This window comes from Cucurbita pepo, chromosome 19 (genome assembly GCF_057944985.1).
Source record: "Cucurbita pepo subsp. pepo isolate OVF chromosome 19, ASM5794498v1, whole genome shotgun sequence".
Classification (NCBI taxonomy): domain Eukaryota; kingdom Viridiplantae; phylum Streptophyta; class Magnoliopsida; order Cucurbitales; family Cucurbitaceae; genus Cucurbita; species Cucurbita pepo.
The window spans coordinates 12,105,559-12,120,041 of NC_141816.1; the positions used below are offsets into that span (position 1 = coordinate 12,105,559).

The window sequence follows — 14,483 nt, forward strand, 5'->3', positions numbered from 1 at the left end:
GTGAAATGTATTCTGTTTATTTAATGAAAGAAATATACCATTTGGAACGAAAAAAGATGAAAATGTAAATTGTTTCCCGTTTTTGGAGGCGTGGGGAAGTATAATATCTGTGTGTCCCGACATAGATCCTGTATTTAGAGAAATTGAAGTCGAAGTCCATAACAATCGAAGCTTTGATACCGTTAATGGCGAGGATTTTGAAAGGGTGGGAAGCGACAGGGGGAATGGGGCGTGGGATCGTGTCTTTGAAGAGGCAAGGGGAATTAATTGCCTGACGACGTTGGAAGTCAGGTATGAAAGTGCATTTTCTGGACAAAAGGAAAATCCACTGGAAAAGGTTGGGAAGTGGGCGTGTGTGTGTGTGTGTGTGTGTCAGCAAAGGAGTTGGTGGGTTAGGCTTCATGAGGGACTTCGAAGCATGGCTGGTATCTGGTGATATATCTTATTATGCCCACTGCGTATAGCCAAGCTTTGGTGACATTATTGTCTTTCTAATGTAAGTGCGCTGTCTGCGGGCAGGGGCTTGTGGACTTCGATCAATTACTGGGATTGATGGAGTGTTGGAGATTCATTGTGGGTACACGAAAGAATCTATGTAGCCAATTCGGAAGCTGAGAGAGGACAGTGGAAGGCGTCGGAGGTAGGTTCTTGGAAGCTGAATGCTGATGCGGGTTGGATCGTTAGACACTGGAACTGGCGACCATTGCTAGGAGGTTGCAAATACATTCATCGAACTTGGGCGGTTAAATTGCTCGAAGCCAAAGCCTTTCTCGGAAAAAAGACATCACTAGCCCCAGAAAAAAGAGTTTTATATTTAAGAAAAGATCCTTACTACCCAATACTAATAATCCTATTAACTCATATTTTATTTAGATATTTATATATTTTAGAAATAAAAATTTAGACATAAATAAATCTAGAAGATCATATATCTCAACCATATCTAGTAAACATATCTCAATAATATCTATTAGGGGTGAACTTGGACTAAAATTTAATATCTAGTAGGGAACTTTGACTGAGATCTCAATAATATCTATTAGTGGTGAAACTGAGATCTCAATAATATATATAGAGGTGAACTTGGACCGAGATCTCAATAATATCTATTAGTGGTGAGATTGAAATCTCAATAATATCTATAATGGTGAACTTGGACTGAGATCTCAATAATAGAATTTAAACGGTTACAAATAGTATATCTACTAGTGGTGAAACATTTCTTCTGAAGTGTGAAAGCTATCTATTAGTAGTGAAACATTCCTACTAAAGTGTGAAAACCTCTCCCCCTAACATATGCATTTTTAAACTTTAAGAAAAAAACTTAAAACGAAAAGCTCGAAAAGCTATATCAAAAGGAAAAGCCCAAAAAGGATAATATTTATAACCGTGTTTAATTTATTCCAGTTTTAAAATAAAATGAAGGTATTTCCATTATTTTTTAAGAACAGGCAGTGTGGGGGCATGGGGCGGGGGCATTCAATTCAGCACTAATTAGAATGGCAAGTTCTTGAAGACTAAACTATTAGCTTAAGTATAAAGAAATAGAATAAAACAATACAACAATAAATGTAGTACAAGTTAATTGAAACAAAAGGAAGGAATGGTGACTACAATATCAAAATATCATTTTAAAAGGAAAAAAAAAAAAACTGATAAGATTACAGCTAACTCGAATACATTTAGACTAAATAAAGGTCCAGACTCCTTCCAAATTCAGGTTCTTTTTCTATTCAATTAGACAAAAGGGGAAAAAAAAAAAAAGAAAAAAAAAAAGAGCTAAGAACAATAAGAATATTGAAATAGCTCTAACAATCTGTCTGCCTTAGCGGTTCACTTATACCCATATCAGCTGCAATAATATGTACTTGGAGAAGGGCGAGACAAAGGTGGAAGCTCATCAAATGTCACTAACCATAGATGTCTGCAAAAACAGCAACAAGATGTATGGAAATCAGAAACAAATAACACATTATGCCAAACTAAGAATTCCATGCATACACAAATGTATTGTTAATGAACATTAGAAAGAATGGAACTTGTAATCTCATGAGATATTTTAAACCCTTCTTCTTCACCTTTCTTCTCGTGACCACCCCCTCACAATGCACTACACAGAGTTCATCAAACTGAGTTTGAGGCATCTAGAACTGTTTCCAATTGGGAAAGAAAAAATCATTGAAGTTTGTCTATCCATGAGTGTCCCAAGGGGTTTAGATTCAAGACAATAAGATTGGATATTTTTACGGATTCTACCAGGACAGACAGACAGAACATTGATATCATTTTATCCAACAAGTTTATACAGGAAGACAACTCGCAAGATATTTGGCATCATTCATAGTTACGAACCCAAATATAAGTTGACAAAAATGAAAAAGAAAGAAGGACGTTAAATTGTTCATCAAGCATGCCAATTCCAATTCCTCGTCTTGGATAAGTAACAAATTATATTCAAGCAAAGAAGAATATGCAAGGGACAAGATAACATCAAAAGGGAGTGGGGGCATAATAAGCTAAAAGGCTTACGGTTAGCAAGAACAATGGAACATGCAAGTACTAAGTGATCATCACCCTCCTCCTCCTCCTCCATGCAAGTCCTAAGTGATCATCACCCTCCTTTAAACTTCTCCTATTTCTTGTGTCCAAGATTTTATAAAAATTTGAAACCGAGCATTACAGCCTACTTTCCCCGTGCCAAATCTGTTTGTCTCTTGTATAACAAAGAATGTTTTCCCTCGATCTCTAAACATGCTACAATCACTAAAAGCTTCCAATATTAAAATGACTACAGCATCAAACCGCACATGATTTAACTAGTGAATCACAATACGAATGTCCAGCTAATTTTACACACTAGTACTGTATACAAGTTGCTGCTTACTAGCCTGCAACGTGAACTTTATGATACCAAATGTTCCCATCACTACAATCTTAGCCAGTAGAAGAACACTAAAGATGAGAATTGGAAAATCAGCAGTTTGATCTGCCAATTTTGAGTGCCTAGTATAAACAATTGGCAGAAATTTCTCACTTGGAGAAACTAATGGGTTATTTGCACCCTTACCTACCTAATCAACTCCTGAAGTACCAGATTATAATTGGATAAACGAGAAGATCAGGTGAAGGACATGCGCTGTAGAAGGATGAAAGATGGATTGATAGATAAAGACAAGCAGTTCGAAATCTCCTCAATCTAGTTAGCGAAGTTTGTTCGGTTAATTGGTAACTATGGAAAACTGAGTTCATGGATGATTTCCCCAAATCAACAGTCCACCCCTTGCAAATGCTTGAACAGCGAATTAGGGGAAACTAAAAGCAAAAGTAAATAACGAAAAGTCTAACCTCTTCAAAAAAAAAGACCATAACTATTAGACATCATCATTAAAAGGGTATATGTCTTGAAAGGGTTTGATCCTAATGCAAGTGGAAACAACGCTCATAAAACTCCAGAAGTTGACTCTACTATGTCTCGAGAATCACGTAAAGGAAACAAAAAGAGCCCGAGTGAGCTTCGAACAATCGATTCCTTCTAAGCAGACACCATAGTATGACATTGTAGGAGCAAACGTGCAGAACAAATCCTAGCAATCTCATGCATATTCTGAAAGGTTCAAACTCCAAAGGTATGCAATAAGAAATAAGAAATAAGAAATTGCAGCTCCTTCATCTTAAAATAATACCCATCAAGCGTACCTCTAATCCTTCACACACTAAACCAAACATATTAAAGAAGTAGAAACGAGTAGTGGTGAATGCAATTACATTTGTATTAACACTTAAAAGGAAGTTGATTTTTAAAACAAATGAAGGGGAAATTGTACATTTAAGAGAGTAACCCCCAACCCACAAATAAAGAAAGGTAAGAAATTTTGGTTACCATTGGAACCTGATTTCTTTCCACGCTTGATCCTCTCGAGTTGAACTTGAGTTTCCGTGAACATCTGCATTCGCTGCACCTCCAAGTCCTTTGCAAACTGCATTCTCTGCTTCTCTAATTCCACCATCTGCCTTAACTTCTCTGCTTCCACCCTTTCATACATCTTCCCAAATCTCTCTATTGCTTCGGCCAACCTTCTCATACCCCCTCCTTCTCCCTCCTCCTCCTCCTCAATACCCCTCTCCTCCGCATCTGCTTCCGCCTCCTCCTCCTCTTCCTCCTCCTCTTCCTCTTCCTCCTCCTCCTCTGCTTCTGTAGCAGCAGCTGCTGCAGCCATAGCCGAATAATTCCTGCGAAAATGCCCCCCATCCACCACTGCCAATGGCCGCTTCTGCGGAATCGCCACAGAAACCGCATTTGCAGTCCCCGAAGGCGGCGCTTTCCGGTAGGAAAGAGGACGGACCATCGGCGGAGATGGAGACATGGAGGTGGATGGCTTTTTAAGAGAAACATTAGATCCGATAAGAACATCGAGGCGATCGTAAAAGGGCCAAGAGGAGGTTAGGGATCCGTTGGAAGCGGAAACTCTAGCCTTCTCGTTCTTGTACTTCTTCTTAATGGTATCGATTCGGTTTTTGCACTGGACGTCAGTACGGTGAGTCTTCTTGGAGTGACCATGGAGGGCATTGACGGCTTCAGCCACATCCTGCCAATCCTTTTGACGGAGATTCCCCCGGTTGAGCTCGACAAAACGGCGACCCCAAAAGTCGATGAGAGTGGAGGTAGCCTCCTGGCTCCAGCAGTCTTCACGAACGGGTATGGGTCGGGAGTGGCCAGACGACGGTGTCAAGGAATCTGTCATGTCGCCCATCGAGAGCGGCAGCGGAAATAGAAATATCGTAGGTGACCGGCGATCGGAGATAAGAGATGTAAGGGATTAGATCGGGATGGGGATGGGGATGGGGATGGGGATGGGGCTGGAGGAGAGAGGAAAATGGTAGGGTTAAGCAGGGAAGGGTTAAGGGTTGAGGTTAAAGAAGTTGCGTCGGCGACGAAGTGCCGGACGCGTGAGCCGAATGCGTCGGGGGGAGAGTGAGTAATACGGTACGGTCGAGCCGTTGATGTCGCCATTCCGGGAGAGAGGGGGAGCCGTGTCGCATCAATGGCTTAGGTTGCGTCACGGTTGAGATTGACGGTGAGGTACCGGCTCGGCTTGGGTTGGCTCGGGTTGATGGAATCATATTGCTGAATCGAATTGAATTCAATCATGGACAAAGACATGTAAACCTGCGTCAGTATAACTATTGGGATCTTGGAAGGTTTGGTTTGGTTTGGTTTGGTTTGGTTGGGTTGGTTTGGTTTGGTTGGTTTGGTTTGGTTGGGTTTGGTTGGTTCGGTCCGATGTGGGTGACAGAAGGTGGGGTCACCGTTCTGTAACCCGCACCCCATCCCAACTTCTCGAATTAACCTTCTTCTTCTCCATCGCAGGTCATGAAGTTCCGGTTGGGCCTGGACTGGACCTTCCTTTGCTTTGGACCCAACTCCCACCCGATCCTTATTTTGACCCGACTTTATCAAACCTCCCGCTTCACTCTTTCACCAAATTGTTGAATTGCTGAGGACTATTTTTTCCCCTTAAAATATAACTAGCAAAAACATTTTTTTTTATAAGAAAATCCATTTTCTTTATTTATATAATTAATTTTTTAAAAAACGCTAAAAGGATCCGATTAGTCCACAACAAGAATGGGCCTATATATTTTACAAGCCCAGGCCCAATTAATGCCACTCTTACTAACCCAGGTCCAGTTAATGCCACTTTTACGCGCTCAGGCCCAGTTAATGCCACTTCTACGAGCCCAGGCCCAGTTAATGCCGCTTTTACGAGCCCAGGCCCAGACAATGCCACTTTTACTAGCCCAGGCCCAGTTAATGCCACTTTTATGAGCCCAGGCCCAGTTAATGCCACTTATGCGAGCCCAGACCCAGTTGATACCACTTTTACGAGCCCAGGGCCTATGATAATTCTTACCTCAAATTATTTATTTACCTAATTCTAATTTAAAATAGATTATGAAAATAAAAAATATAATGTTTTCTTGGAAAAGGGGTATGTAATTTCTGGTAGATAAAGATGCATAGATTCCAACAAATCCAGAGAGAGAGAGCTTAGCTTATTCCTGAACTGAACTCCGAGTTCTACACCTTCAATCATGCCCGTCTTTAAAACCCCCTTCAATGGCTACTCTGTCAAGTTCAGCCCCTTTTACGAGTCCCGTATCGCCGTCGCCACTGCCCAAAATTTTGGAATTCTCGGCAATGGTCGCCTTCACGTCCTCGATCTCAATCCCGCCGGTCCCATCTCCGAGCACATCGCCTTTGACACCGCCGACGGAGTCTACGACGTCTCTTGGTCCGAATCTCACGACTCCCTTCTTGTCGCCGCCGTTGCCGATGGCTCTGTCAAGCTCTATGACCTCGCTCTTCCTCCCACATCTAATCCCATTCGATCCTTCCACGAACATACTCGTGAGGTTCACTCTGCTGACTACAACCCTGTTCGTCGCGACTCCTTTTTGACTTCCTCTTGGGACGATACCAGCAAGCTCTGGACCCTTGACCGTCCCACCAGCGTCCGAACCTTCAAAGAGCATGCCTATTGCGTCTATTCTTCGGTATGGAACCCTCGCCACGGCGATGTGTTCGCTTCAGCCTCTGGCGATTGCACCGTACGCATCTGGGATGTGCGTGAACCATCCTCCACCATGATAATTCCAGCTCATGATTTCGAAGTTCTATCTTGCGATTGGAATAAGTACGACGATTGTTGTATTGCTACGGCTTCGGTCGATAAATCGATTAGGGTATGGGATGTGAGGAGCTACAGGACCCCGGTTTCTGTTTTGAATGGCCATGGATATGCAGTTAGGAAAGTGAAATTCTCCCCGCATCGGCAGGGTTTGCTAGCGTCCTGCTCGTACGATATGACTGTGTGTTTGTGGGATTACATGATGGAGGATGCTCTTGTTGGGAGATATGATCATCACACTGAATTCGCCGTCGGAATTGATATGAGCGTGCTTGTTGAGGGGCTGCTTGCTAGCACTGGATGGGACGAACATGTTTTTGTATGGCAGCATGGGACTGATCCAAGAGCCCCCTGAGAAAGGAAAGATTTTGCTACTTCTGAAGAATTTATGAATTTTATCATGTTACAGTTCATAGATTTTAAGTGAATAAGTCATTTTAGTGTTACAAAAAATGAAAATGCACTACTTGTTGGCAGAATGTATGTTCGTTCAAGATTGAACCGAATGTATTATTATAGTCATTTTCTTTGTTCAAGATTGAATATAAGCTTCTTCTTCTCTGGAACTTGTATTCCTTGGACCTAGTCTGTTACGCCATCTCTGACATTGTGAAGGGATTAGTATGTGACGGTGAGTATATTCCATAGTTTTTAAGTGCTATTATCTTCCTGCTAGAGTAGTAAGTGAACTTTGCCTTTTCGTGAGGCTCCTCTTTTGTGGCCATCTTATTTGCTGTAGGGTTTGCCCTGTAAAGATTATATTGACTGTACTCCTAGGCTGCTTGGTTTCCATGCTTGTGTGAACATGAAGTAGACAACCTACATGGATGCCAACTTGAAATTTCTGGTATGGATCATTGTGTACATCATTTCAGCTGGAGGAGGGATCAGAACAAGAAAGTTAGAATAGGAGCTTAGCGGTAATCGGGCTATTCTAGAACAAGATAGGCAATTCACTGGTTACTGGTTTTGAAATCACCAACTAGACCAGCTGTTTTAGATACGTCCCGTGTTTATCTACCTACGTCAGTGTATCCATGTGTGTCATATGATTGCGATCATTAGATACGTCCCGTTTTTGGCATTTCCTAATCCATGGAAACCAGATTTGTGAACTGTAGATGCATGATGTAGGAAATCTTGTATCTGTGAGCATGACTCAGTTAGTTAAGACATGTTGTCGAACTCTCAATAATTGTGCAACTGCACCCTGCTTGTTTGAATCCAGAATGGTATTCATCTTGATTCTTAGATAGTGTCTGGACCCTGTCACTGTAACTATACTGCATACACTTGCATATGCGTATGAATATCATCTTTAGATCAAATCATCCTACTGAAACTCCCTTCTGTGTAGTATCACTTGGGATAAAAAATTTCATTCAATGGTCTAACCTTCTGGTCTGTTTTGTATACTTTGATTGACTGTTGTTTCTGGTTACATCGAGTCTTGTTAAGTGGACTGCAGGCAGACTTTTGTGATAGGAGGAAACCGCTATTCTGTAAAGATGTGTAAAATTCTAGAAAATGTAACTGCTAAATGTTTCTTGCAGAAAGGAATGGTTCCTGGCATGCAGGATACTGGGAAGAGCTCTGCAGAAATTTGGTGGGAACCTCAATCTTGTTACACAGCAGTCAGCAGAAAGGATAGAGAGAAACTGTGTAACCCAACAGGCTTGCCACTGCATGTCTCATGCTGGCTCATGAACGCCCTTGCTTCACTCACAGTTCCATCAGTTGTTAACTGGAAGAGCATTAAGCCATCTAGTCAGTGAGCCATTAGTCATTACCCCTTGCGCTTTTCCCTGCATCTCATCTTGTCCGTCTCGATTCTCTGTCGTCAAGATAAGCTCGGCCTATAATTCTAATTCTAGTCGAACTTGAAAATCTTGTTCTAAGGGTGTACTGAGATCTGATTAAATCATCGATCTTTTAATTCAATACATTCTCCTTTTCCTACTTTTTTTAATTTCATGCCTAGTTTCTTAAAATGTCAATTTTTAGAGGCTTGAAAGAAGCGAGGGGGCCTACATATGTGCCATATCTTTTGTCCCAAGAGGCCATCACACTTTTTGTCCCAAGAGGCCATCACACTTTTTTTAAAAAAAGAGATTACTTCATTGATGGAACACACGAATGTAAGAGATTACTTTATTGATGGAACACACAAATGGAGACAACAAGTTATAAATCTATGATTTCGATTCTCTATAAAGGACCAGAAATGCTTTGCTTACGTACCATTGGGAAGTGCATTAACATAAATACGGCAGTAAGAAGAAGTAATACAAAAGTGTGTAAACTATAAAAACGAGTCAAGTTTATCTCTAGCAGATATTATCCTCTTTGGTTTTTTCATCCCGGGGCTTTCCCTCAAAGTTTTAAAACACGTCTATTAGGAAGAGGTTTCCAAACTCTTATAATAAAATGTTTCGTTCCCCCTCTCCAACCAATGTGAGATCTCACAATCCATCCACCTTTGGGGTTAGCATCCTTATTGGCACACGTTTCTCCTTGGAGGTGGGATCTCACAATTAAGTGCTATAATAGAGTCATTATAATTAGCAAAACAAGTTAGATCGAGAGGACCAAGAGGCCGCCAGAATGCAAATATCTTCCTTTAACGTGGATTTTAATGTCCTTCAATTGTCCATCCATGATTCTACTAGGAGGAGGTTTCTTTTTGATTGCGAGTGAGTTATCTAATATTAGTGTGACAGAAAGAATCAAAACTGCAAATGCCATGCCACTGGCACTGGCTTCTCTTCTTGAGCTGTGATGTTAGCATCTAGAGGGCTCTTATATGTCCTCATTCTTGTTCAATGCAGCGTTTTCTATGTATCTCAACAGTAGGGGAAAAAAACAATAAAAGCAGACAAAGAGACAAATGCATAAAGAGAAAGCGAATGGGCATGGCATTGTCACAGGTAATCTACTGATGGGGGAAACTCAATGGATCCCATATTGATGAAGTTCAGCTCGTGGATGACGTAGGAGGTCTGCAGAATTATTAAAGTGAAGAATATGCAATGAGTTACATTATGAGTGTTGTTTGTCTGCCATACATGCAATGAATGCCAAAACTCAAAATGAATTCAAACCCAAACGGCTGCAAAAGTTCTTCCCCTTTTTTTTCTCTCTGTCCCTCAAACTATTATTGGGTACAATTATCATGGCCAGCTGATTTTGCAATAGGAGACCACATTGTTGTTATCATCATCATCATCATCATCTTCTCTGCAACTCAACCAACAACTTCACTTCACTTCACTTCACTTCTCTTCTCTATCCTTTTGGCTTTGTGTATAATATGTATATATGACATCACACAGGTAGCATTCAAGAAAGGGAAAGCTCAGTGGTGATTTCTTTATGACTATTACTCTTTGTGTGGCTCAATCCCAGCTGCAACTCTGGCTCCCATGCCTCTCTCAACTCTCTTATCTTTCCATGACTTGCCGTTGGATCATTCATTCTTCTCATCTTCCACGCCCTTTCTCCTAAGCTACTCCATCTACTCTTTTGCTCCAAAATTTGGCTACATCCAAATACCAAACGGATAAACAAGCAACAGAAAGTACATTCAAAAGTTTAAAAGTGCTGATACCTGTAAGGCCTGCCATGATAGGGTGCAAAAAGTGTTGTTCTACCAGTTCCAAAGTGGGAATGGAGATGCCTTGTGAGTACTGGATGGCAGCAAGAATGGCGGGTTGGTTGTTGGAGCAATAAGCTCATGATGCCATTATTACTGCTAGTGAAGTATCCTCCATGCCCATGCATCACCCCATTGCATGCTTCTCCTATAACTATTACATACAAAAACAAAACTTTTGAAAAACCCTAAATCCATAAAGATATGAACTTTGTTAAATAAAACCCTAATCTGTACCTTGCCCCGTTTGGTCAAGCTTCTTACTTCGATACATCTGAAAAGGCAATGCGTGTGTGGGTAATTAGGGTTAGGGAAAGTGAAAACTCATAGAAAGTTTTGATTTTTACAGTACCTGTAAATGGCTCTTAACATGGGCAATGCTTAGTCCTTTCACATTCATCAGCTGAAGAACCAACTTGGGTGTTGCTCCTACAATTAACACAAAGATTTAAACTTTATAACTATTTTGGATTAAGAGACTAAATTTACACAAACCCTTTTGAAATTATTGAAAGAAGAGAAAGATTAATACTCTCTTGGCCACCAAGCCTTTCAACAGCATTCACAAAATTGAGATGAAGCTCAGGAGTCCAACGTAGACGAGGCACCTTTGATCTAACATACTGTCTCACTGTTGTCCTCCTTGCATTTTCTTCTCTTGATGAGTTATTAGCATTCAGAATTGAAGTGCTTCCATATTTTTTTCTCTCTTCATTTTGCTCAACTACTACATTAGTGTCATGATCACCATCTTCAACTTCAACCCTTGCCTCTTCATTCAAATCAATCAATGAGCATTTTCTTGATGACAATGGATTGAACTTCTCTTCGGCTCTACTCGCTCGCCTTTCATCGGTCCCGTCCCGCTTACGTCGATCTCGAAAATTCAATAATAGGTTGCTGCAATACTGACAAGAAAAGGGTCTAAAAGGGTAAGATTTTAAGGGGGGAAAGGATCATGATTCAGATCATCTACATAAACATATCAAGAACTATTTAAGTATAGAAATTAGGTTTCTTCTATTAAACCTAAAAGCATAAGGTAATAAACTTAAATCATTTTTTAAAATCTATTTACAAATAAAGCTATGAATATCATGAATTAAAAGAAAGATGAAATATATATACAAACCATGAATAGAAGATGATGAGATTGAGCTTGAATAGCTCAAGTTTATGTTCCTCTTGAAGGTAATTGAAGAATGAATCAACAAACTTGAAGTCCTCGATCTAAAAGGCTGATTCCCACTTCAAATAATCAACAAAGCTCCACTCCAGTTCATTGATTGGATCAAACTGACGTTTATATTGAGAAAGAGAGAGTTTTGATGATCTGTGAATTAGGCTTGTTTTTAAAGCAGCAGGTATCATGATTTCATAAGCTATATATTGTTGGACTTTTATTCATGCAAAAACGTAAGAAGCTGACCTTTTTTTCTTTTCTTTTCTTTTTGGATATCTCTCCCTCCCCACTTGTGGTTGTAATAATAATCCAATAATGCTAACCAATGGGATTTAATTTCCACAAAAACTGTTGGGAAATATTCATGTGACTGTCCCGCTCTCACCTTAATTGACTGAGTACCTCTGAGCTACAAAGTTGCTCAAATGAACAGAGTAGATTAGATATCCAAACAATCCATATACCCACCATTTTCAATGCCTTCCTACCCAAATTTGGACTTTTTTTCACTCTTTTATAACCTCAACAATTGCAAAATGCGGAAAACACAAAAAACTCATGTTTTTTTTACTCCATTTCTTCACAAACTTGTTTCTTCTTTACATGAATATCAAAAACAAAAACATAAAAACAAACCCTTTTGTTGTTTGAACACGTATGTGTATATTTATTGGGTTCGTGTGGGTGTGTGAAAGGCAACAATTAAAAAGTACCAACTCCCTTAGCAACAAAAACCTCATAAATTTCTAAAGAATAATTAAAGGTATGCTCTATATGTATAGCAACCCCACACCTATGTCTCCAACCTCCCTAATTCCATTAACAGTTCTATGAAATTCTTGCGTTACCATCACACATTTACATGGATCTCATTCATTCCCATAACTCCCTTTGGTTTGGTCTTTCAAGAATCAAAATGGGTAGACTTTATTAAGAGTATATTACAATGATTAAACATATTATAATGGAACACCCTTTTGGACATAACCCTGATTGAATGAGGTATTATCGGTTAAATAAGAAGCTCATAGAAGGGAGCATGGGTTGATTACCTACCCAATTGACTAATAATTATACTCACTTGTTTGTAGGGTAATAATTGGAGGGGAAATAGAAGTAAATGGGTCCATAATTTAATTCTGGTGCAACTATTCTTTACATAATGCTGCAGAATAGCATTATTTATGCTAGTGTGTAGCACCATAATGCTATTTACATATGTATATCTGTAAGAGAATTGGTAGGGTGTGAGGTGAATTATAGGTAGCATGTGGGTTCTACTTTTTGCGTAAGAAAACACATGAATCGTTCATAATTTTAAACTCAAATCCAAAACCATCTGGGATCCTTATGATGAGGAGGTGTTATTTAATATAACATGTGATTTGTTTGGTTAGAAGTTAGCCAAAGATTTATTGGTTACAAGTGTGGAGGTCTTTACTAAGAATTAGTATGGCTAAGGTTAGCTGAATAATTGCCATTAGGACACTAATCTCAAACTTTCTATTCTTCTACTTAGTTCAAGGATACTAATGTTTAGAGATTATTATTGGGGAGGAGAACAGAACACCCTTTGTAAGGGTGTGGAAACCTTCTCCTAGCAAACGCATTTTAAAGCGAAGCCCGAGAGAGAAAGCTCAAAGAGGATAACGTTTTAAAGCTTTGAGGGGAAGCTCGAAAGGGAAAACTCAAAGAGGACAATATCTGCTAGCGGTGGATCTGGGTCGTTACATTTCCATACTCATATAAAGAACCGAAGTGGGATCTCACACAATCCACCCCCCTCTCCTTCGGGGCATAGCGTTCTCACTGTCACTCATTCCCCTCTCCAACCAATGTGAGATCTCACAATCCACCTCCTTCGGAGCCAGCATCCTCACTGGCACTCGTTCCTCTCTCCAATCGATATGGGATCTCACAATCTACTCCATTCGGGGCCCAGCTTCCTCGCTGCACACTGCCTAGTGTCCACCCACTTCAGGGCACAACTTCCTCACTGGCACACTACATGGTGGTATCTGGCTCTGATGGCATTTATAACAGCCCAAATACACCGTTAGCAGACTGACATCTTTGAGTTTTTCCTTTTGGGCTTCCCCTTCAAGATTTTTAAAATGGGTGTGCTAGGAAGAGGTTGTCACACCGTTATAAAGACACGTTTTAAAATTTTGAGGGGACGCTCAAAAGAGAAAACTCAAAGAAGACAATATTTGCTAACGATGGGTTTAAACGGTTACATCTTAAAAACTTGGATTCAAACGAATCTATGCCATAATTGTAAAGATATAGTTTTGTTTCCTGTTGATACAGATAGAGCTGCTCCTTGTTGTTGTTCGTGGAGAGTAAAGAAGGCATATCATAATTGATGGAAGCTACAATTCAGCAGCTAGCTAGCCTAAGTCTTCCAATATTTATTATGTGTTAGGGTGAGTACAATTTTCAATTTAATCACATTAAATGATTGATATAAAAGTCAAATCCAGCGTTACAATATTTTACGACTCCATTTTTTATAAATTATTCAATATTATAAGGATCACCATTTTCACAACCCAAGTACTTTTCAGTCTCTTTCTTTCTTACAATTATACAAATGATAGTAACGTTATATCAATTACGTTCAAGAATTTCTCTTCATTATTCCTGCCCGTCTACGCTTTCCTAGGCTCTCTTCATTTATAAAAGGTTCTCACACTTTCGTAAGCTCACAAATAAGATTGATCGTATCAAGCTTGAATGATTATATATGCACTCTAAACTATACGAGCTTCTTTGTATAATCCAGTGAATCGAATAAAAGTCGAAGCTTTTAGTTTTAAAACCATAATTTTAATAAGAGAGAAGGTAATAATAATATTATATAATTGAGATTTAGAGATATGCACGTAAGCGGTGATGGCCTGAGCAGTGAGTCGGCCCATTAGGAGGACAAGTGACTGAGGAGTGGAACAGAAGTACT

The 14,483-nt window shown here is 39.9% G+C and overlaps 3 protein-coding genes across 3 annotated transcripts; 1 reads left to right on the forward strand and 2 right to left on the reverse strand.

Moving 5' to 3' along the window:
- Positions 1-1,537: 1,537 nt before the first annotated feature.
- LOC111782244 (trihelix transcription factor ENAP1-like) lies at positions 1,538-5,487 on the reverse strand. The gene is made up of 2 exons (XM_023663078.2): positions 3,881-5,487; positions 1,538-1,924 (listed from the first exon to the last, which is right to left on the reverse strand). The coding sequence occupies exons 1-2, from the start codon at positions 4,749-4,751 to the stop codon at positions 1,911-1,913; spliced, it is 885 nt and encodes a 294-aa protein (XP_023518846.2). The 5' UTR covers positions 4,752-5,487; the 3' UTR covers positions 1,538-1,910.
- Positions 5,488-5,979: 492 nt separating this feature from the next.
- PEX7 (peroxin 7) lies at positions 5,980-8,648 on the forward strand. The gene has a single exon (XM_087119976.1). The coding sequence runs from the start codon at positions 6,094-6,096 to the stop codon at positions 7,042-7,044; it is 951 nt and encodes a 316-aa protein (XP_086976102.1). The 5' UTR covers positions 5,980-6,093; the 3' UTR covers positions 7,045-8,648.
- A 934-nt stretch (positions 8,649-9,582) lies between these two features.
- LOC111782243 (uncharacterized) lies at positions 9,583-11,738 on the reverse strand. Its single transcript, XM_023663076.2, has 6 exons — positions 11,474-11,738; positions 10,874-11,249; positions 10,694-10,770; positions 10,579-10,615; positions 10,297-10,495; positions 9,583-10,227 (listed from the first exon to the last, which is right to left on the reverse strand). The coding sequence occupies exons 1-6, from the start codon at positions 11,474-11,476 to the stop codon at positions 10,029-10,031; spliced, it is 891 nt and encodes a 296-aa protein (XP_023518844.2). The 5' UTR covers positions 11,477-11,738; the 3' UTR covers positions 9,583-10,028.
- Positions 11,739-14,483: the final 2,745 nt, after the last annotated feature.

Bases quoted from the DNA above. Each gene is read 5' to 3' on its own strand.
- LOC111782243 (XM_023663076.2), bottom strand. The intron at 10,616-10,693 runs GTACTGTAAAAA...TTGCCTTTTCAG, and splicing joins ATGTTAAGAGCCATTTACAG to ATGTATCGAAGTAAGAAGCT. The intron at 10,228-10,296 runs GTATCAGCACTT...ATTTGGATGTAG, and splicing joins TATCATGGCAGGCCTTACAG to CCAAATTTTGGAGCAAAAGA.
- PEX7 (XM_087119976.1), top strand. From the start codon at position 6,094: ATGCCCGTCTTTAAAACCCCCTTCAATGGCTACTCTGTCAAGTTCAGC.
- LOC111782244 (XM_023663078.2), bottom strand. From the start codon at position 4,751: ATGGGCGACATGACAGATTCCTTGACACCGTCGTCTGGCCACTCCCGA.